Below are 22106 nucleotides of genomic sequence, written 5' to 3' on the forward strand. Positions count from 1 at the left end.
TGTGGTTTTGCGTGTTGTTTGATCCGTTAGCTGCCCACCGTTACCATGAAGTCAAATAAATGTCCAGAAGCTCAAAAAAATAAAGGATGTTTTTGCTTGCATGTTAACGCAAATCACATTTCCATTAAATGAAGTGTTCTGTAGACAGGGAAACAGAATGAATCAGTTACTGTAAAAGTTATTTAGTTTTCACTTTGCATAAAAGCCCCACATGTTGTCATTAGCACCACTGCATTTTGTCACATAGATCTCTTTCACCTGTAACTAGTGAATTTTCTGTGGACAGACAGAATGTCGTAAGGTTTCAGAAAAACAGCTGTTCACAAAATGTATGATGATGTAATGGGCTAAAGATCTAACACATTTCTAGTTGTGGCTATGTAAGAATAATCAGAGAGTAACTTCTGCTGAATTCAATGTAATGATCCTTTTAATGTCCAGTACATTTTTTTATATGTAGAGGGAAAGGTAGATACAGGATTTACCTCCTAAAATTGATCATCAACTAAGTTACAAAATAAAATTAAAAAAACACTAAAAAGTCTTAAGGTGTCATCAAAGGGGGACCTGAGAATTGAGTGGCAATCTGCAATCTTTTTTAATGCAGGAAACATTAGCTGAAGGCTAAATGTCATGCATCATAATATGATTACAAAAAAAACTGTGATCTAAAATGATCTAAAAAACTGGTATTGGAAATTACCAGCACTATTGTGTGGCTGCTGCTAGGGGTCTCTCAATGAAAACAATAACAAAAGACGGAGTCATTGCAGTCAGTTTTTCCCGGATAGGATTCCTTCAGGGTTCATGGTCCAGGAGGTTTTTATCGGGAGCTGAATTATCCGCAGAGGCCTCCTTTCCCAAACAAACAGACCTGGTTACTGGTTAAAGTACTTAATAAAGCAGTTTAACATTAAAAATCAGTGTTTCTCCGACGCTGTTCGGCTCATCGGCGGAGAGGCTGCCGCTAACATTTGCTCAGCTCACATTTGCTCAGTTTTTTCCGACAACTTTAGATCCAGGTGTCCGATTACTAAAATCCTTCATCCGGTTAAAATGTATAGTTATAAAGGACCAAGCTCTAAAAAGTATATCGTAAAAATGTAGCTTAAAACTGGATACAAAGTACATTTATGACAGACATGGTTAGATACCCACAATGCCTGATGCATACACAAAGGGGATATGATGCCATTGACAGGCGACGTAGACTAAATGACACGGACCGTGTCCTTGAATAAAATTAAAGGTTTCTTTGGGTTTGGACATTGTTGGAAACATTTGGGATAGTGTAAGTACACAACTCAACAAAATATATAACATGGGTCTAGTCGTTTTTAGACGGAAAAGTTACATATATCTTTAAGATTGGATACATACACATACTTGAAATATCACGCCCACATAGAATGTTTTGGATTAAGCATGTTGCTCTAATTACAAGACAATATTTCCAGCTTTTGCATCCTGTTTTAATTCAGACTGTCTTTGTGGCGCAGTCAGAGACACACACAAAAACAAAGCTGTCTTGCCAAATACAGAATTTGAATGCCTATTGTAATAAGTGGATTATAGGGGGATTGTTTGATCATAACTGAATGATAAATCCAACATCAAAGTTTTCCTGAAAACTTTTTTATTTCCCCTACCAATTACTGCTACTTTGGATACATTTGTGAGGAAGGATTTCTATTTATAAGTAATGGTATCACAGTTGTAACAGAATGATAAGCAACACTTATAAAATATGATCATGTAACATCATTTAGGAAAAAAAGAGTATTGTTTTAGACTTAAGGTAGTTTCAAAGAATGTCATGCTGTGACTAAAAACCGTCCAAGTCCTTTGTGCAAAAGAGTCCCATCTGTATATCTTCATATCATCTCTCCTCTCATGTAATTGTTTGGTGATTAAAGTCTGAACAACTTCCATTTTTAAATCAACATGTCATCTTTTACTTCCTCCGAGCAGATTGGGAGAAAAAAAAACATTGTCCCTGAAACTCTGCCTCCAATCTTCAATCAAGTGGAGAACATGAATGGCGAGGCCCATTCATTCAAGACAATCTCATAACAGTGCTCTCCTGTCAGCAGGTGCCACCACAAACATTTGTTAACTTTCTGCACAGTTTGAACACTGTAATTGACAAAAGTAGTATCTGAAGCAGGCAGGAACAGAGACAGAAATATGAAAAACATGTTTAAGGAGGATGATTGTGGACAAATAACAGGGTTTGTCATACATTTTACATGTTGAAAAATATAGTGAATAATAAGACAAAAACATGCTGCAATTTAAGAGTTTGATTTTAAACTTGAACTAAGCTGCATAGTTTTATATAAGAAGAAACACACCACTAATTACAGCATTTAGCCTGGTTCGTTAAATTCTCTATACCATAACCCCCCACACTCTATAACCTCCACACGATAAACAGCAAGCCAGACTTCAAGTGGTTGTCCTAATGATAAGGCATGCCACAGTAAGGCAAAACAAGGCTGTTAAAAAGCAGATGTCTGCACCGGTTCACAGATGGGATTGATATTGACATGGCTGGAGGTGATATGTTGTAATATAGTCTTTACATGCTGAAAAATGTATGTTCTCTAATGAGAGTGTGTGTCTGGGGCAGGGCTGCAGCTACGTAGAGAGGGGGGGATATTTACTCTATGCCAACAACATATACCACTTAGTCTGAAGAAGACACAGGCGACGTGAGCAAGGGGGGAAAACGTCTCTGATCAACCAACCGGTAGGTATTTTGTACCTACTGTACACTGTAAAAGTGGAGCAGAGAGAAGTAATTACTGACAAATTACTGAACCAGCGTATTTCAGTGTTAGTATTTAATATTATGAGTGTATTACAGATTTGGGATTGGGTTGGTCGGTAATATCCTAAATTTGACTTCATATAAACTAAATTATATCTTTTTCTTCCTTGGTTTTCTATTAGTGATCATGTCGACAGTGGTGCTCCTCCTCATTATGGGAATAGTGGATCTGAGCATTGGCCAGCATTGCAGCCAGTTCCAATGGCTGTCACATCTGCGAGGGCGGTGGCGGTACACTGGCTGGCGGGTTGAGGATGTGGACTGCCCCCTGGAGTGCGACTGCCCCTCAACCTTCCCCATAGCTATGTACTGTCACGGCCGCAACATTCAGCATGTGCCCTACGTCCCCTCACATATTAAATATGTCTACCTGCAGCATAACCAGATCACCGGCATCCAGGATGGGGTGTTTGACAATGCTACCAACTTGGTCTGGGTTGTGCTGTTTCACAACCAGCTCAACTCAGACAAGATCGGCAAGAACGTCTTCAGAAAGCTCAAGCACCTGGACCGGCTCCTCTTGGATCATAATGAGCTTATACGTGTGCCTCCCAACTTGCCCAAGTCCATCACAGACCTGCGACTTGGTCACAACAAGATCCCAAAAATCCTCTCTAAGTCATTCGAGGGGATGGCCGACCTCACAACCCTTCAGCTCCAAGCAAATGTCATAGAGGATGTTGGAGGTGTGTTCAAGGGACTGAAATCTCTGACTATGCTGGATATGAGGAAAAACAGGCTGAGGAAAATCCCTGACAACCTCCCAGAGAGGCTGCAGCAGCTCTACCTGGAGTTTAATAAAATAGAGAGCGTGCCAGCGGGATTTCTCACCATGAATCCCCAACTGCAGTTTGTCCGGTTGGCTCATAACAAGCTGACAGATAAAGGACTTCCATCCAATGTCTTCAATATCAGCACGCTGATTGAGCTTGACCTGTCTTTCAATAAACTGGAGAAGATCCCTGTTGTCAGTCGGAACCTGGAGAACCTTTATTTGCAAGCCAATAAGATCAAAGGTATGGACACTTCTCTGTTACTATAACATGTAATATAAAAGTAAAGTAGTGATCCTAAACATATTAAATGATTTACAGGTCCCATGGTATATATAAGAGTGATAAACGTATGTTATTCCACTAAGAACTATAATGTGATTATAAACACGTTTTACTCATATTATTTTTTTTATACTGAAACCAAAATTGAATACCTTAAAATTGTGTAAACGTAGATTTGAATGATATTTTACAGTGCTGAGTTAATGTACTGTATATTGCCAGTTTTCTTAGCATATACATGAGAAGCTACTTAACTCAGATTTAACTGTTAGGTTGGTTGGTGCAGCAAGACACACTCTGCTGCTCACTTAGTTATGAACTGAGCGCTTAACAACACACACACACACACACACACACACACAAGTGTCACTTATCTTAAATGGCACAAATGTGGGTGGAAGGTTGAAACTTTTGACCCACCCACACGACTGGATTTGGGAAATAAGGTCACAGAATAAACAAGGAAGTATGATAGTATTTAATTTAAAGGAGCTGATGTCATTTGCCTCTTTGCGTCCTTTATAGAGTAGACAGTCACACTTTAGTGAGCCCTACAGCAACTTTATGCACTCCAGTTGTTTGTGTGGGTTTGAAGTAGTAGTGAAGTTCAGACATGCACCAGTTCACCCATATTGTTTTTAGCTTGTTTTCACTGGACCATTTAAATGCATCATTTCTTAGAGAGTCCAAGGCCACGCCCCAACGCTGATGTAACACACACACATCACTTTTGGGGTGGGAACTGAGCATGCAGCAAAGCAAAGTTGTTAACCATTAGATGACAGCAAAATACTCCTTGAAATGATGCCCTTCCCCTGAAGTAGGGGTTTTCCATAAACTCATTCTTCAGTGGAAGTTCACACACATTACGGACTAGGCAATACAAAAGTTCTGAATATAAAATGAAAGCTCCAGAAAAAACAGTCTTGACTGAGTTTAATCAAACAAGAGTATCTTTAATATAGAAATGTGAGAACCAACTTCCAGCAGGAAAATACAGCAGTACTTATTCAGGTTGTTGGCTTGGTTTGATAGTACACTGTGATACATTGGTTCCTGCTTGACACGACTCACAGGACGACTTATAGACTTGTAGACTTGTAGAAAACATGTAGCCCCCCTTCATATTTGTCTCCTCATGTGCCTTTCAGAGTTCTCCCTGAGCAGTTTCTGTGGTACAATCGACATGACAAACTTCTCCAGGCTAAGAATGCTGCGTTTGGATGCCAATGAGATCAGTGCCAAAGACATTCCTGCTGAGGCTGCCTACTGTTTGCGGCGTGTTGCCTTTATTGATGTGTAGCGCTCCCTGCTCTCTCTCTCTCTGTCTCGGATTTCTCTCAACTCGTCCAGGGTGTTGCTCCATCTGTTACACCCTGACCTCTTGTCATCTGTCACTATATTTCAATTATAGTACAGTCTATTCCATCAAAGCATATTTTAGATAATACATTGTTAAACTGTTATGATAGCTATATCATTATTATTATTATTATTATTATTATTATTATTATTATTAATAATAATATTATTATTATTATTATTATTATTATTATTATTATTATTATTTTTCCAAATGATTAAACAGTTCCAGTATTAGTCAACGGGAAATACCAGAGCTGTATAGTCACGTTTCCAGATGACAGGCATACGAATGAGAAAAGCCCAGATGACTGACATCCTTTCCACAAACTAATTGGATTATCAGTTCCTGTATTCTGGCAAAAATATAACCCGAAGCATAAATACAATGTAGCGGATGACAAGTTCTACGTGTGTAATGTCTGGCAAAGTATAACCTTTATAAAACTTCCTGTCATCAGTGTTAGATTCAGTTTGGATCTTTGCCTCCACCATGTGGCACAAGGTGATAAAACAGCAGGTTGAGCAGCTATTTGTCAAGGTCCCTTTAACATGTGATCAGTGACAGTACTGTTTGACTCTTCCATCTATGGAATACTATTTTTTGTGTGATCAAGTGTTTGTGTCTATAATGGGTGAAAAACATGTATTCCTCCTCAAATAAGCCTCTGAATTATCCAAAGATAATCATATATTGGTATTAAGACTGTGATAACTGTATCTAATAATTGTTTTTGTAATTCTTTTTAGCTATAGTGTGTGTTTTGGTAACTACAAAACATTCACTTTTTAAAATACTTTTTGGGTTGTAATTTCTGAGCCTATGTGTATTGTAATTATCTGTGCTTGACAGTCAGTAAGCTAAAATAATCAGGATTTATAATATGAGAATTGGCGCAATTCAGTTTGTATCCACTTAGCAGGAAAGCTATGAAATATACGTTTTTGTGTGAATCTTTTATCTTGGAATCCACCACTTTGAACCTATTATTACATTGGAAAAAAATCTGTTTCCAGAGTTATTTGTGCCCCTGACTAAAAATATGTCACTGTCAACAGGACAGTGACATATTTTTAGTAGCTACAACATGTTTTGTTTCCTCTAATTTGAAGGTAAAAGTGGCAGAGAGATTGGGTTAAAGAAAAAGGGCGGCAGCCCTCTTGACAACTCTAACTGGTCTTAGGCAGATTCCACATATTTATTGTTGAAGACAACTTGCCTTTTCGTCTTGCACAGCTGCCTTTAATCCTCTGCAGTAAGGCACTAAAGTGAATTACAGAAATACTTTCCTTGTTTTGTAATGGAGCAAAGTTTAAGGATTGAAGAATGGATTACTGCCAGTGCAACAGCGGTTTGCGTACTGATAAGCGGTAGCCTGTGAAATTAAATTTGTTATAAATCATGATATATTGCTGGCTGCACACGGTTCTGCAGAGGCTGGGAGGCTGTTTTTTTTCCTCCTCTGTTTCCTACACAGATTCTTAAAAAACAAAATAGAGGCCAGCACACATGCACACAATCACATGTGGGAATTTTTCACTGAGTAAACATGAGTGAACGTCATGACAACATGAGGGAATGCATGTGCACTGCCCCCTCTCTCTCTCTATTATCCTTATCCAACAACTCCTGTCACGCCCTGTGAAGCAAAGACATTTCTTGTGTAGCTGCAGCAGCGACTGGTGTGTATCTATCGGGATCGTATCTCAACCTCTCTGCCAGTAACAACAGCTTGGTGTGTTTTATCATTAACAGAATATTCTCCAGAGTTGAAACATACTGTTGTGTTATAAAACTGGATGTACAAATCATAGCTTTTAGAAGTTGACTGCATGAAGACTGTGATCAATAATGTAGGCTGATAATGAGGGAACTAAAGTGCTTTCCAAAGCACAAGGAACGACTGTCTTTACAAGGATAAAACATTTACTGAGTCCTCATAAAGTATAAAGTCAAACAGGATGTGGGCTATTAGGTAGCCTTAATCATTTAATTATGTTAATGTCTGCCCTTAAAATGGGATTCCATTGTGCTCATATGCACTGATAGCTGGAAAGCATTATATTTCGGATTTGGTATTAATGAAACCTTTATTATCATTACAGTGATTAAATAGAGTCAAACTAATAAATAACTTGTGGAAATATTTGGTAAACAACATTACAAACAGTTGGTTAAGTGGTAGCAAATGGAGACACATTCAACATACATAACTAGTGTAAAAATAAAACTTTTTTTAGTGAAAAGATATCTGCAATACATAATGCATAAACATAATATACATACCATATTATTCCAAATAAAGCCCATCTTTTTTGCTCTCAGTCAAAGCCAAGCTTCTGATTAAATAGGTGAGCATGATACATTACACACACAATACTGATATGAAAACTTTTTCAGGATTAAAATGTGCAGCTTCACAAGTGATCCGTCTGCTGCTGCAGGGATGAGCTCTTTACTGTCTGTGGAGGGAGGTATAAAGATGGTTTTGCACTGCAGTCAAACTTTACATTGGGGCGGACACAGGTGTTTGTTTAAGACATGTGATGCAAGCTCCAGCTGTTTAACTGTGAGGAACACTTTGATGTAGTTGAGAATCATACTCACATTATTGTGGCTCCATCTCTATGTCCTGCAGGTCTCTCCTTTGATCCAGATGACAAAGGAATGCATTAGGATTAGTTCAATAAACATGAAAAGACTGATCATTTTTGATTCAGTATGTTCTTACCTTAAGTTTGTATATGATCTTGATCTGTGAGGGTTGTGAATTCTCTGTTTTGGAAAGAAAATACTTTATGAAATAAAAGTAATAGGACATATACAATGAGTAATAGATTGAGTCACAAAATAACAGAGGGACACATCATTTCTTAAATTCTAATCTGATGAAAATCATTTGCAAACAATTAGCTTGAGTTCTGACAGCGACAGATGATGACAGATCAGGAGGCAGGCGATTGACAGGGTTGTTTGTGAAGATTGAGACAAAATAAACTATTTGGCTATACTTTTGGCAAATATATGACAAAGTTGGAACATACTGAGCACACAAAATGACAGTAAAAAGTAATGCTGCAAGAAATAGAAATGTTTTATGGGTGATTCAATATTTTTTTCCCACTAAGAAAACTTTTTATTTAAATCCACTGCTGTGATTCCAAGCTGCGAGACAGGCTCCATTCTCCTCAACTGAGTAAACAAAAAGCCGTTTATGTGACTGTTTACAGCCACATAAAAGTGAGCAGCGTCATCGAGAAAAGGAGAAAGCACGGCTGCTATTGTTTCATACAATACATTTGAGCGTCCAAGAATAAAATTACAAAAACTTCAATCCTCCGTTAAAAGGGATGGATTAGCCCTACCTAATCTGTTATACCACCACTAGGCTTCACAACTGAGATTATCTACAGAATGGATTAAAGATGGATACCTTTGCTTTTCTGATTTTGATTTGGAATTTCATAGTAAGAAACGTATCTAAATCATTGATTGGATTTAGCCAGTATTCTTTTTTAGCGCCTATTTATAATCCTGACTTTGAATGTACCTTCACAGATGCGGGGTTCAGAGATTGGAAGGCAGCTGGTATTACAAAAATTCACAAGATATATGTGGGTGGTACATTAAAGTCCTTTCAACAATTACAGGAAGAGTATCACCTTCATCAAACACATTTTTACCGTTACCTACAGATAAGAAGTTACCTAAACTCAATTCCATTATAAAAGTGGGGCAAAGCTTAATATCCTTAATATCCTTATTATAAAAGCAGCCACACTAAGTAAAAAAGTGATGACTTATATATGTGACCATTTGCTTATGAATGATAATACTAAAATAAATATTAAACATAGCTAGGAAAAGGACTTTGATGAACCCCTTGATGACCAGATATGGGGCAAAGTTTTGTACAATGCCAAAATAATTACTAGTTCAGATAAGTCGCATTAAACACAATATAAGATAATTAACAAATTACATGTGACTCCAGAAATACACTGTAAATATCATGATTCATGCTCTGCAACGTGTCAAAAATGCCATGAAGAAGTAGGCACTTATTTTCATTTAATGTAGTCATGTTCTGTGATCAAAGTATTTTGGTCCTCTGTTCAGACAGAGATTGAGAAATTGCAAGATGTCAAAATTGCATTGGACCCAATTCATAATGGCAAGCGAATGTATCTCTTCCCCCTCCCCATCTAAATGAATCAACTGCAAAATTCGGTGTGATTAGTCTTACCGATGTCCTATGTTTCCTGTCTACCTGATACATATTCCTTGTTTGTTTACTGAGTACTGCTTAGTGTCTGAAGTCTAGACAGAATCTGATTTCATAATCAAAACCTCAAAACCTGTTTGAAAAACCAGCTTCTGACTAATAAAGTCCTATTAGTGCATTAACCTGAATGAGCCACTCAAATGGAGACATTTGTTTGCCATTGACTCACAACTTGTGTCGATCTCTAATGTAATTAAATGCTAAATGTCACTGACATAAGTCTCCCTCAGTTGGTGCAATGTGATATAAATGTGAACTAAAATCCACCATGTTTGTGGAAGGATTAAACACAGTGTGCCACTCTGACTGTCACCTGCCAACTGGTGCCTTTCTATGTGCAGTTTGCATGTTCTTGCAGGTACTACAGTTACGTCCAACACCACAACACATGCATCACATGTTAGACATGAGCGATACATTCTTGCAACTGCTTGTTTAAAGCACTGGCCTAAGAATTAGAGTTTGCTGTGGCTGCCCAATGTTTCCTAAATATATCTGGGTCAGAAGCAGAATCCAGATTTTGCCACAGGGATCAATAAAATGTAGCTTATCTAACTTTCCAAAGAAAACACTGAACACAAACACAAATCTTTTTTTCAAAAGCAAAACTATTCCCAGCTTTCATATTAGTACAATTTACAATTAGCCTGTATGGAGCTACAATATACTGAAGAGTATATACTATACATACTGTAAAATGTAAAAGAAACATGCCATGGACCCCTACATGTATTAAAACAATAACTATAAATAGACACTAGGAATAAAATGCAGCTGGTACTGTAATTTATAGTTATTTAAAAATATAAATATATAATTATGTTAAGGTCATGAGATAGGCTTAATAATTAAGGACAAATGTGGACTGTGAGCCTCAGCAGTTGAAAATGAACTATCTGAAGAAAAAAATAGTCTCAAATAGGAGAAAGACCATAACTTTGCATTTGCGTCTGCAAATTTGTGCATGTGCTGCTACAGAATAGCACTTTTGCTCTCACCAGTAAATCCAGCCTCCACCTTCTTTTGTTATGCTTAGTATTCACCAGTGAGGGAGGGCTCGGTAGTGGCAAAACCATTCCTGATAGTATATGGTTTCTTCAAACCTAACCTATAACATGCTGTAGACACAGACACCTTATAAAGGAAGGCTGTAATTCCAGGAATACACTACAGCTGGTACTGTTTCAGGGCTTTTACTTAATTGGGTTCTGATGCTCTTTTGTTTGTTTCATGTTTTTAATAGGGTATAAAGGCATTGAGGTTGCTGCAGTATTCATTTTGTGAAATAATTTAGAGTTGTTTGATAATAAATACAACATTATGTTAACCCTTGTGTTTTCCTCCCATCTACCATGCACTTGTTGTCCTCCCGGGTCAAAATTGACCCGGTCTGTTTGGCCAGTTTATAAAGCATGAAGTATAAATTATCACCCAATTCTGGGTTACATCTTCTTAGCCAACTTCTTTCCAACCTATTACCACTAGTGTTACACTTATTTTTTTTAATATATGGTCAAAAAAACGCATTTATATAAAATTATACCTAATTTCTGAGTTAAAAAAAGATGAAATTATGAATTATTTTGACTAACAGTTGAGATCAACGGGAACATATGTTGATGGGTTATCACAGACTGGTATAAGTCAAAGTTTAGTCAGGATACTGTTTTGAATCCATTTACATTTTTTTAATGGCAGCCAATAATCACACTTGTTGTCCTTGTCTGTTTTGGCTATTAATAAAGCATAAAGTATAAATTATCACCCAATTCTATTTTACACCTTCTCAACAACTTCATTCCAACTCATTACCACTAGTTTTACACTTATTTTTGGAATTTATGGTGAATAAACTTCATTTACATGAAACAATACCAAATTTTTGGGGTAAAATAAGCATAAATTATGAATTATTTTCATTATAGTTGAGATCAGATGAACCTATGTTTGTGGATAATCACTGACTGGTATATGTTAGTGATTAGTCAGGATATGGTTTTGAAACCATTTTATTATTTTTAATGGCAGCCAATAATCACACCTGGTGTCTTCCTGGGTAAAAAGTGACCTGGTCTGCTTTGCGTGTTTATAAAGCATAGACAATTATAATTAATCACTCAATTCTGTGTTACCACTTTTATTCAACTTCATTCCAATTCATCTCAACTAGTTTTACACTTATTCTTTTCTATTTATGGTCATCATACCTCATTTACATGAAATTATACCTACCTTCGAGTAAAATGAGTTGTGATCATTAGTTGTGTTTGGATTAATGGCTGGGATGTGACAATTATTATATTCCCAGGTTAAAATTAACTGATGCAATTGTATTCACAAACAAAGGAGAGCTACCAAAATGGAAAAAACTAATTTACGGAAAAAACACATCAAAGGTGTTATAACAACAAGTTTACAAAGCTGTAGTTTGAAGTTGTGTCTGTATGTTTGTATTTGTGTGTGTGTGTGTGTGTGTGTGTGTGTGTGTGTGTGTGTATGTGTGTGTGTGTACTGTATGTGTGTATGTGTGTGTGTGTGTGTGTGTGTGTGTGTGTGTGTGCACGCGAGCATGTACGCGCGTGTGTGTGTTCATCTCCTGGAAATCATAATGATCCATTGCCCAATTTCAGTATGTTGTGTTTGTGTGTGTGTGTGTGTGTGTGTGTGTGTGTGTGAATGCATGTGCGCGCACACACGTGTACATGTGTATGTTTGTTGTCCGTGTGTGTGTGTGTGTGTGTGTCTGTGTGTGTGTGTGTGTGTGTGTGTTTAGGTGCATTTCCATGTGCTGGAAAGCACAATAATGTGATCAATTACATGAGGTAGTTTGTGTGTTTGTGGGGGGTGTATGTGTTTTCAAATTCAATGAAAGTAGTGATCATTAATATTACTTGTGAAGAACGTCATTGGGAACCACCCATGTTATTTTTGCTTAATTTGGTTGAAGAAGAAACTTTGAAAACGGGTCAAATTTGACCCGAAGACAACACAAGGAGGGGCTTTACTGAATATTCAGTCTGCAATTGCCTCTACACAGCTCTCGCAGACCGCTCCCCAAATCGCCTAATACCGACGCTTTGTGACGGCCCTCTGCGTCTGGTACCGACGCACAAGGCACTCAAACGCACTAACATGCACAGGCGGTCAGACCCGCAAACAAAAGAAAGAACAAAGAAGCTTGGATTACAACACACTCAGAGGGAGTGGGACTTAATTCTCTGCTCAGGATGTCATTACTCCTATTCCCCACTATATCTTCACATAGCAAATGTTGTGTTGCTGCTATATTAATGTTTTGATTGTCCAGTACAACCCCTTTAAGGTCATTAAAGGTGGCCCATGTGATTCTGGAAAAAGATTGTTGATATTTGAACTCAACACCCAAACACATACATCCCTCCCATCAGTGCTCCTTCAGAAAGATAACGTGCCAGATAACTGTCCCTCACGCTCCCACTGCCGTTCTCTTTATACAAATTTACAATTTTTCACTATCAACTTTTCTCTGTCCTATGCACAAGCGTGAATGTAATGGCGTTTTTCCATTACATGGTACCTGCTCGACTTGCCACGACTCTACTCGCCTCGACTCTACTCGCCTCACTGTGCGTCCGTTTTCCATTGCAGATTTTAGTACCGCCTCAGCGTGGCTGGTCGTCTTAGCGGCGCCGCAGTAAACTGCCGTGACCTAACGCGACACACACACAGAACGTGGAAGGTGTGTTGTTGTTGCCACAGCCAGAAGACACATTTAGTTTCAAATGAAGCTGGAGGCAGCAAAAATAAACAGCTGGCTGAACTATTTAAAAATGGCGGGTTTGTTCAGGACACCCCCCTCTGTCGCTTTCACGTCACCTTTTGGTATTTCGAACCTCTTGGAACCTCGACTGAGGTGGCACTAAAAAAAGTACCTGTTAGCAGGTACCAGAGACTTTTTTTCGTAATGGAAAACCAAAAAAGGCGAATAGAGTCGAGGTGAGTCGAGCAGGTACCACGTAATGGAAAAGCGCCATAATAGTGTTGTGGGGCTCAGTCTAGCCACTTTGTTTGTGTACCATTTACCGAGCCAGGGCTGTAAACACTGGATTTTTTTTTTTTAGGGTACAAACAGATCGGAGCGGACCGTGAGGAGATATTCGTAAATTTGACAAACAGTGAATCGGAATAAAATCACAGACTCCACCTTTAATAAATAAGGACAGATGTGGATTGTGAGCCTTAGCCAGTTGAAAACTAACACTGTGAGTTATTATTATTTGTATTAATAACTGATAGCGCCAAATAGCCCCAAATAGGAGAAATAGCATAAATGCACACATTAGCTGGTACTTCTGCAAGAGGGAGTGCCCCAGAGAGCACAGGTTGGCTTCCCAGGCCTGCTTAAGAGCAATATGACTGGAATGCATGACTACACTTTATTAGGGCACATCTGATTTAGAAATCAACAAAACAGAAACACTGGTACCTTTTGTGTGATGAGACAGTAGAGAGTGAGTATGAACAGCAGTCCTCCGCAGATAGAGACAATGATGAAGCCAAGCTTGTACAGGTCTCTGACTGGTCCTCTCTGCGAGGCCTTCACCGAGTTCCTACCATGACTGTCTGTAGAAAAAGACACATGTTCTGTCTTCTCAGTGGCTCCACACATCTCCATCATTCATCACAGATCTTTTGCAGAAGAGATTCCCACCTGTAAAATGTCGTGTGGTTGACTCTGTGTATAGCTCTGTGGTAGAGCCAAAGATTTCTGTGTATTCCTGCTGGCATCTCCAGTCTACTGGTGCGTCACTCGTCGTCACCAGCTCCCAGTAAACAGACAGCACTTCTGAAGCCTTCTGCAGGGCCTCTGAAGTAGACCCTCTGTAGAGCATCTCAAAACTCTCTGGCTTGTCCTGTGGCACATTCCGAGCAACATACTTTAAATGATTTCACAAGTATTGCAGATTTATCTCTTCGCACCGGGCAATGCCTCACATCACATATTTCTTCTTCATGTTTTGTATTATAGAAATGTAATACTTCAGTCTTGAGAAACAGGCTTCACTTTGAAACAAACACTCACCTCAACCTCTTCATTAATCTGAGGCACGCATTTCTGAGAGTAAATGTTGAGGATAAGTGCTCTCAGGGACTGAACGTAGCCATCATTGACTGAACCCCGACTGTATTTGAAGTGGGTGGTAAGGAGCTCCAGGATCCAGGGTAAAGCAGCTTTTACAAAGCAACATTTGCTCTGTGGGAAATCAGAACACAAGGTCATAAACATGAAACACAATACAACTAAGAAAAAGTTGAAAAGTTGGAAAGTGAATCAAAGGATTGGGAAGGAAGCAATCCCATAAAAAAAATGCTACCTTACCAAATTTCTCGGTTCTATGAATGTGTAGGTTATCGAGCACCCACTTCTCAACTGGTTATCCATCTACAGAAACAACAACAACAACAACAACAACAACAGGGAGATTTCAGCATGGTCGTGTAGCGCAATCGCCAAATTGTTCTAGATGTTGATTCAACAAATCTGTTTCTAATGTTGTTTCAACACCTACCAGATGCCTGACTGTCAGCAGGTGCTCCCTCGTGATGGAATGTCTGCATGGACCAGGGACTTCAGCCATAGTCAGAGGGAAGCTCAGGAACACAAGTACACACAGACACTTTACCTGCAACTAACACAATTATACATTATCTTCATGTCAACCACACATTATCTTCACTTACCTCAAGTCTTTGAGGGGGGGCTGACATACACGTGGACATTTACTCGGCTGGAAGGTGCACTAATTCATTTGATATACTGGTACTTGACAAACATTACTCAAGTAGATTATGCATGCAAAAATAGAGAAATGAGCAATGCTCTCAACCACCAACTCAACCATCGCAACATTAAGGGCCAATGAGGCATCCTGACCTTAACCATTTCAATATGAATGCACTCCACATGGTAGTCGCTCTCAGATTCAGTTTTCCCTCCCAAATCATGATCATCTTTCCTTTATAAAAGAACTTTCGTATTTATGATTTTACAAGGAAAACCAAGTTCAAAGCAAACCTTAATGAAATTTCCTCTTAATTATGCCAAAACAGTTAAACAGTTAGCATCCAAGCAATTCCTGCATTTCCATCCAAACATACTTATACAATGTGTTGAACAAAGTACAAGTACACAAGAAAAGTGTCTCAGTTACAGCAACAACAACACTTTTTTTCAACCCCAGCACACTATTTGTTTGTTATAATCCTGCTTCTTGACTTGGGTTAAAGTGTCAAGTTTCGTGTTAAATTTAGGCAATACGCACAGCGCCTCTTTGCTGCAATGCTACCAGTGACCAATGTTTAACTGTGAGTGACATCAGAGTAACCTAGCCTATGTTAGATAACTCCCCTCTACGGTCAAACAGTGCCCTCTACCACGAAGGCTTAGCCTGGGAGATCAACATGCACAGACTCCTCCTGTGTCTGATGATGCCTGCTACCAAGCACCTTTTGGCAACTGTAACAGTAACATGGGATCCAGATGGACTTAATCCTTCTACTGAGGATTAAAACATGGTGACACGCATATGTTCCTCAAACTGCAGGCAAAATGTCTGCACTGGACGGTATTCCTTGGTAAAAATCTCATTGACTCACTTGACCTGTGGGTTTGCAGCAAACAGTTAAAACAGATGCCAGCGAAACACTGACTTGAAACAATAAAACCTGATTTATTCATTGCTTGGTCCACTTCTGAGATTGACTAAGACACAAAAGACTATTATTTTAAGCCACCAGAGATGACAAGTATTCCTTTCATATTTTGTTGTCTGTTTCTAATATAATGCTGAGCTGTACACTTTAACCCTTCTTAAGGTTTTTGAATAATGTAACATACACTTTACACAGTTTCTGCAAAGATTATGCGTCAAGGTGAGTGTCATAATTTGTCATGAATCTAAGTTGTATTGCATGCACATGCAAATTGTGTGCTCACAAGGAAAGGAAAAAATATTGCGCCATCATGGTTTTAACTATTAAACCTAACAAGAATAAGAATCTGGCATTTGAATGTCTGAGAAGAAAAGAAAGTGATTTTCCAAGTAAAGCAAGATGCTCTTTGTGAGCTGAAAGACTATCATGCCAGCCTCTGACTGTTATTGGGAACCCACTTGATGACTGATGGACTAATGGTAATCAAATTAATGTAATCTAATAAAACTATTGATGTGACTGGTATGTGGTAAATGCAGGAGCACATGACGAAAATGTCACCTGTCACATGATTTCCCAAATCAAGCAAAGAACTTCATAAACAGTCTTCTACAAGCATGCACTATTCTTTTTTTGCATTGAGTGTATTGATGTTTTTTTTAACTGCAGTGATTATAGAAAAGTTCTCACCTACCTTAGCTTTGCTCTGAATCAGGGTTGACACAAGGATGGTCATCTGGTACGTGTTTGACAATGGAAAACACCAGACTCCTCTGTCACACACATTGAAGCAAAGAGATCCTTTTCATATAGTCAGTTTCACTCCACAGGAAGGAATTTGCTGTTAAGTAAATTTAACACTTCGTCATGTGGCGCTGCTCTTAAAGGCATTGTCTGATGTGCTCCTCCTGCAAAGAATGAGTTCAAACCGAGACTAACTGTTGCGGCTGAAAGACAGCCCTTTTTAAAGACCGCCCACCTCTCCTCTATGTGACAAAATACTGGTCTCTACAGATGTGTTATGGCAAATTGGCGTTTGGGTTGTAGAGTCATGACATGAGTCTTCTTAGGGAATTATTAAAATTACAAATTGGGCAAATAAACCTTGTGGGAGCTTGAAGTGGATGCTGACAACATCTGTTCTCTTTATAAAACCTCTATCCCTTGGAGGCAATTTGCATTGAAACACTGGTTGACATGTCAACTCTAAGCAAAACAATTTTGATGAAGGGCTTTTCTGAATTCTTCTCATAGATCAATGGTCTCCAACAGAGAGAGAAAAACAATCAGGAAGTGCATTCCGATGCTTTAAATTCCAACACGTAACATCGTTAAGTCATGTAACCGAGTCATTTTTTGTCCTACTGTGCATGAAATGTACTGTTTTCATAGTTTAGAAATGAATCAGTGGGAGGAAGTAAGTGCATTTACCGTGGTAAATGGTAAATGGTCATAATTATTAAATTCTGAGGCGCTTGAGTGTTTCCATGTTGTGCTACTTTTGACCCCATTACATAGTTACTAGTTACTTTGCGAGTTAACCTTTTACAGAAAATATGAAACATTTAATTTTTAACAAAATAACAAGTATAATATGATGCATTTTTTTGTAGATTTCCCTAAACAAAATATAATGTAGTTCAAATTAGCTCTACCTCCAGTAACAACACATTAAAATGCTGTTTACTTGTTAAGACATCAATAATAATAAATTAATTAATTATAACATTTATAACAATATAACATTGGACGGGGCCATTCTGTGTAATGAGTATTTTTTTATACTGTTTAATTAGCCAAACCATTGCGTCGTGCTGCTGAAGTAAATACACATTTGAGCACCAAGTGTGTATTAATCTGCTGGGGAAATAGTCCCAAACAAAAAGTCCAACAAAAGTCCAACAAATTCACTATTTAGTCCTGTTTGAGTAATACCATTAAATAAACCATTAAAAATGTAAACGATAGCCTATATTTGTGAGCCATTTTTAAAGATTTACGTCTTCAGGCGAAATATTAATTTGCGGTGGAATTTTTACTTTACAAATAACTGGCATGGCAGATTTGCACAGGATTAAGATCACAGATGACCTCCGCAATTATTACAAATTACTAGAGGTCCCCCAGGTAATACTAGTCCCGTGCAAATAGTTCTTAAGTTATAATTACAATGTTGTAGGCCTAATGCTAACCCTCAGTGTGAATAGTTGGACATTTTTGGAAATAAGCATATTCACTCTCTTCTATTCCTCTCTACCTAAATGCTTCAGCCTTCCTTTCATCCAGAGCAAGTACTCTACTTTGTGCCAACCCATATGGTGGCGACCGCCGACCATGGATAGCTTCCACAAAGGCGTCTCAGCCAAGGGCGTAAATCCCAGGGGGGTCGGGGGGGTCAGGACCCCCCATCTAAGGGTTGTCCCCCTCTAGAAATATCATTAAAACAATGCTGTGTATTGTAAATAACATTATGATGTATACTTAAAATATCTGTGTAAGTAGTAAAACAATACAAACCCCCAAAAAATGCTTTTTAAGTTTAGAAACATTTTGAGTTCCCCCCTCCCTTGCCTCACAGTGGTTTGGTCCACTGCCTACTGTACATTAGGATCTGCACTCGACTCACAGTCACAGTCACATCAGGTATTTCGGCTATTTTATTCACATTAAACATCGGATGAATGTTTAATGAATCATTTTCTCAAATAGAAATGATGCTGAGTAATTAATGAGTCATGACAAAAAAGTTTGCCTAGCTTGTTTAATAGCTTGTTGGATAGAAATGCACCCACTACAACTAACGTTACCACAGCGATAAGCCTAACGTTATGTGTGTGAACTGATATTAGGGTTAATATTGAAGATCTACAGTTGTGTTTTGCTCAATATGAAGTTAAGTGGCTGATCAGTTAAATATATATCCTCTGTCCCAGACGAAACCTAATATTTATGTGGAGGACGCAAGATCATTTTATAATTATAATATGACTGCATGGCGAACCTATGAACCTAACCCATATTTAGACATCTGCCGTTAAAGATTTGTGTTGTTGTTGCCCAGATAAAATGACAAGAGAAAAGAAAAACAGACATAAGATCCTTTTTCAGTAGGCCTACACCAAAACGCCAAGTAAGTACAGTAAGTCCTCATATCAAGACAATTTGGTAACATCTTTATAAGAATGGGTGCTTATGGAAATACTAACGCCACTATGTCACAGGCAAAGGAGACAGAAAGAACTGAGGAACAGGGAGACCAGGGACAGTAAGGTGTGGTCTCAAGTAAGTGTGTTGAGCTCAGTTCATATTTTTGGAGGTGTGTGGCTGTCAGGGTTAGCAGATGAGCTTTACTAGTGGCTCACTAATTTACATTATCATCAGCTAATTTAACAAGTGTACAAACATATTGTATTTCTTTTATATGGGCACACTTTTTCAAAATAAGTCATTATGTTTTAAGGTATGTTTGTGGCTTGATTGCAAACAACTTAAAAATAAATACATTGTTTTAAAAAAGAATATTTTGGTCAGAAACACTGAAAAGAAGGATAATGGTACAGTCTCCATGCTACACTAATGATAATATTAAGGCTTTCCTCTGTCTACACATGTCCTCTATGAGTATAATTGTGGCTGTATTATTTGTGTCCCCTTCAAAAATTGCTCTTCAGAAATTTTATGTTTATTGTCCCCCCCCTACTGTTAGATCAGATTTACGCCCATGGTCTCAGCTGAACAAAAGCGCTGCACCACTAAAACGCTCTAGCGCTGCCAGCTGGGTGTTTTCAGAAGAGTGCCTGGCATTTACAGCTGGGAAAAAATGGTTTGGTGGACAGGCGACCTTATGAAAGTAACACCAGTGATTTTTTCAATGAGAAATGTGGTTGTACAAGAGCATATCAATCGACCAAAAGACCTGGAGTTGTCAGTTGAACCTCTTTTGGTAAGATGATTTTGTACAAAGCCAAGCTAGCTAACTGTCTGCTAGCCCCGCTTCATTATAAATCTCACTTTTCTTGGCAAACATGCCCTGCATAGCATTTAGGCGTTAGGATTGGCCAGACATTCATGCTTGCACGTTTAGGTCCTATCCCCTGACCAGTGGGGCTAACCTTACCCTAACCACTCAAGGTCAATGCCTAACCTCAACCGTCTGCCTAACCACTCAGCTATGCAGGGCGTGTCTTGCCAAGACAAGTAGTGGGATTCATGCTAACGTGCTAGCCACAACTTCAAATTGAAGGGACAAATATGAGAGTAGTATCAATCTTCCAATCCAACTCTTGGCAAGATATTAAGAATGTGCATAAGCCCAAGATGAACAAATGTATGAACTATGTAATTTGTACTGTATGTAATATACAAGAAAGTAAGAAAAATCTGTAATAGCCTTAAGGACAAAGTTGGATGATTAACGATATTCCCTGGTTTAAATGATGATAAGTATATAAATACCACTAATTAGTTATACAAAATGTAACAATGACATTGTATACATACTGATAGATTGATAGATTAGGGTCTTGTTAAGTAAGACATGCCAATTGTTCAAGAGAGAAGGCTTTTGCAACCATTTCAATTTCAAGATTTTAGCTATACAGTTTATCTAACAAATATTTGGCAGGCATACTATAGATCATGTCTGTGAAACATGATGGTTGTTCTGGCTGGTTTCCAGTTTAAATAGTTCTAAATAGTTGATACTGAGATGTTTTTGCAATGGTTTGAATATACTGTTGATTAAATGCCAGTGCAAAAAATATCTTCCCTCACCTCACTGCCTAGTGTCAACAGATAAAATCCAAAGCAGACAATTCATGGATGTGAGAGCAAGGAAGCATATGGCACTCTCATTGTCACATCATTGTAGCATAAGAGGACTTTCCTGACCAATTCAGACAAAATGAGACAAAAAGATTTGACAAGGGCAACTGATGAATCTATGCTTTTATTGTTTCGTTATCTTTGTGTCTCTTCTGCCTGTTAAGTAAGCAGAAATAACTGTCTTTGTGGATTCAGTCTTAACATCACCCTGTAGACACATGTTTACTTTTAAAGAGTTTTGTAATTCAGAGATGTTTATGATGAGCTTTACTGATACTAAAAACAGGATTTGAACTGTAAACCATGTATTCCTGGGTGGCAAAATAAACACTTTTTCACACCAAAAATGTCTGTGCCTGCTCTGGTGGGGCTGATTAAATCTGCTACAGCAATCTTTTTTCAACTTCACTTTCGCATGGTCACAAAATGCATTCGACAGACATGAAGGAAAATGATGCAGTCACTAATGCAGAGGCGCCAGAAGTGGGGGTGGGATGTGTGTGTGTGTGTGTGTGTGTGTGTGTGTGTGTGTGTGTGTGTGTGTGTGTGTGTGTAACGTACCAACTAACATGAACTGTCATGCATTTGTGTTGACTGGCCGGCCGGTTGTCTGTGTAGATTTTGCCCAAGGGCGTAAGCGTCTAATAAGAAACAGTAATTTTACGTACAAATAAAGTTGCAGCAGCATGTGAGCTGATGCTCTCTTATGAAGACGATAGTGAAGAAATAAAAAGATTCAGGTAACGTATTTAAAAACAAACTTTATTTTCAGGGGAAAAAAGCAAACAGAAGCAACTCTGTCTATTGCTTAACTGTGCTTGCATTTAACCTCAACACTTTGGCTCCCTTTACTCATGGATTAGGCTCCAAATTGAAAATAAGAATAATACAATAAATGTATGCATGTGGGGGGTGGGGTGGGGTGGTATTTGCTAAACAAGTAAACAAGTTTATTCTTGTTATGTAAGTACATACAGGTATAGATTTCCACTGTTGCTGTATGATCATTATCAGTAGAGTCTCTCTCACGCATGCACACGTGCACACACA

The 22106-nt window shown here is 38.4% G+C and overlaps 2 protein-coding genes across 2 annotated transcripts; one reads left to right on the forward strand and one right to left on the reverse strand.

The window, feature by feature from the left end:
* The first annotated feature begins 2474 nt into the window (after positions 1-2474).
* On the forward strand, positions 2475-5346 carry fmodb (fibromodulin b). The gene is made up of 3 exons (XM_078253878.1): positions 2475-2482; positions 2870-3849; positions 5043-5346. The coding sequence occupies exons 1-3, from the start codon at positions 2475-2477 to the stop codon at positions 5192-5194; spliced, it is 1140 nt and encodes a 379-aa protein (XP_078110004.1). The 3' UTR covers positions 5195-5346.
* A 2516-nt stretch (positions 5347-7862) lies between these two features.
* Positions 7863-16968, reverse strand: csf1b (colony stimulating factor 1b (macrophage)). Its single transcript, XM_078253993.1, has 8 exons — positions 16927-16968; positions 15089-15208; positions 14899-14961; positions 14602-14772; positions 14230-14431; positions 14005-14141; positions 7986-8029; positions 7863-7899 (listed from the first exon to the last, which is right to left on the reverse strand). Exons 1-8 carry the CDS (start codon positions 16966-16968, stop codon positions 7863-7865), a joined length of 816 nt encoding a protein of 271 aa, XP_078110119.1.
* Positions 16969-22106: the final 5138 nt, after the last annotated feature.

This window comes from Sander vitreus, chromosome 7 (assembly GCF_031162955.1).
Source record: "Sander vitreus isolate 19-12246 chromosome 7, sanVit1, whole genome shotgun sequence".
Taxonomy (NCBI): domain Eukaryota; kingdom Metazoa; phylum Chordata; class Actinopteri; order Perciformes; family Percidae; genus Sander; species Sander vitreus.

Bases quoted from the DNA above. Each gene is read 5' to 3' on its own strand.
- fmodb (XM_078253878.1), top strand. The intron at 3,850-5,042 runs GTATGGACACTT...TGTGCCTTTCAG, and splicing joins GCAAGCCAATAAGATCAAAG to AGTTCTCCCTGAGCAGTTTC.
- csf1b (XM_078253993.1), bottom strand. From the start codon at position 16,968: ATGACCATCCTTGTGTCAACCCTGATTCAGAGCAAAGCTAAG. The intron at 15,209-16,926 runs GTAGGTGAGAAC...TAATTGTGTTAG, and splicing joins TGATTCAGAGCAAAGCTAAG to TTGCAGGTAAAGTGTCTGTG. The intron at 14,142-14,229 runs GTGGGAATCTCT...CTTTTTCTACAG, and splicing joins AACCACACGACATTTTACAG to ACAGTCATGGTAGGAACTCG.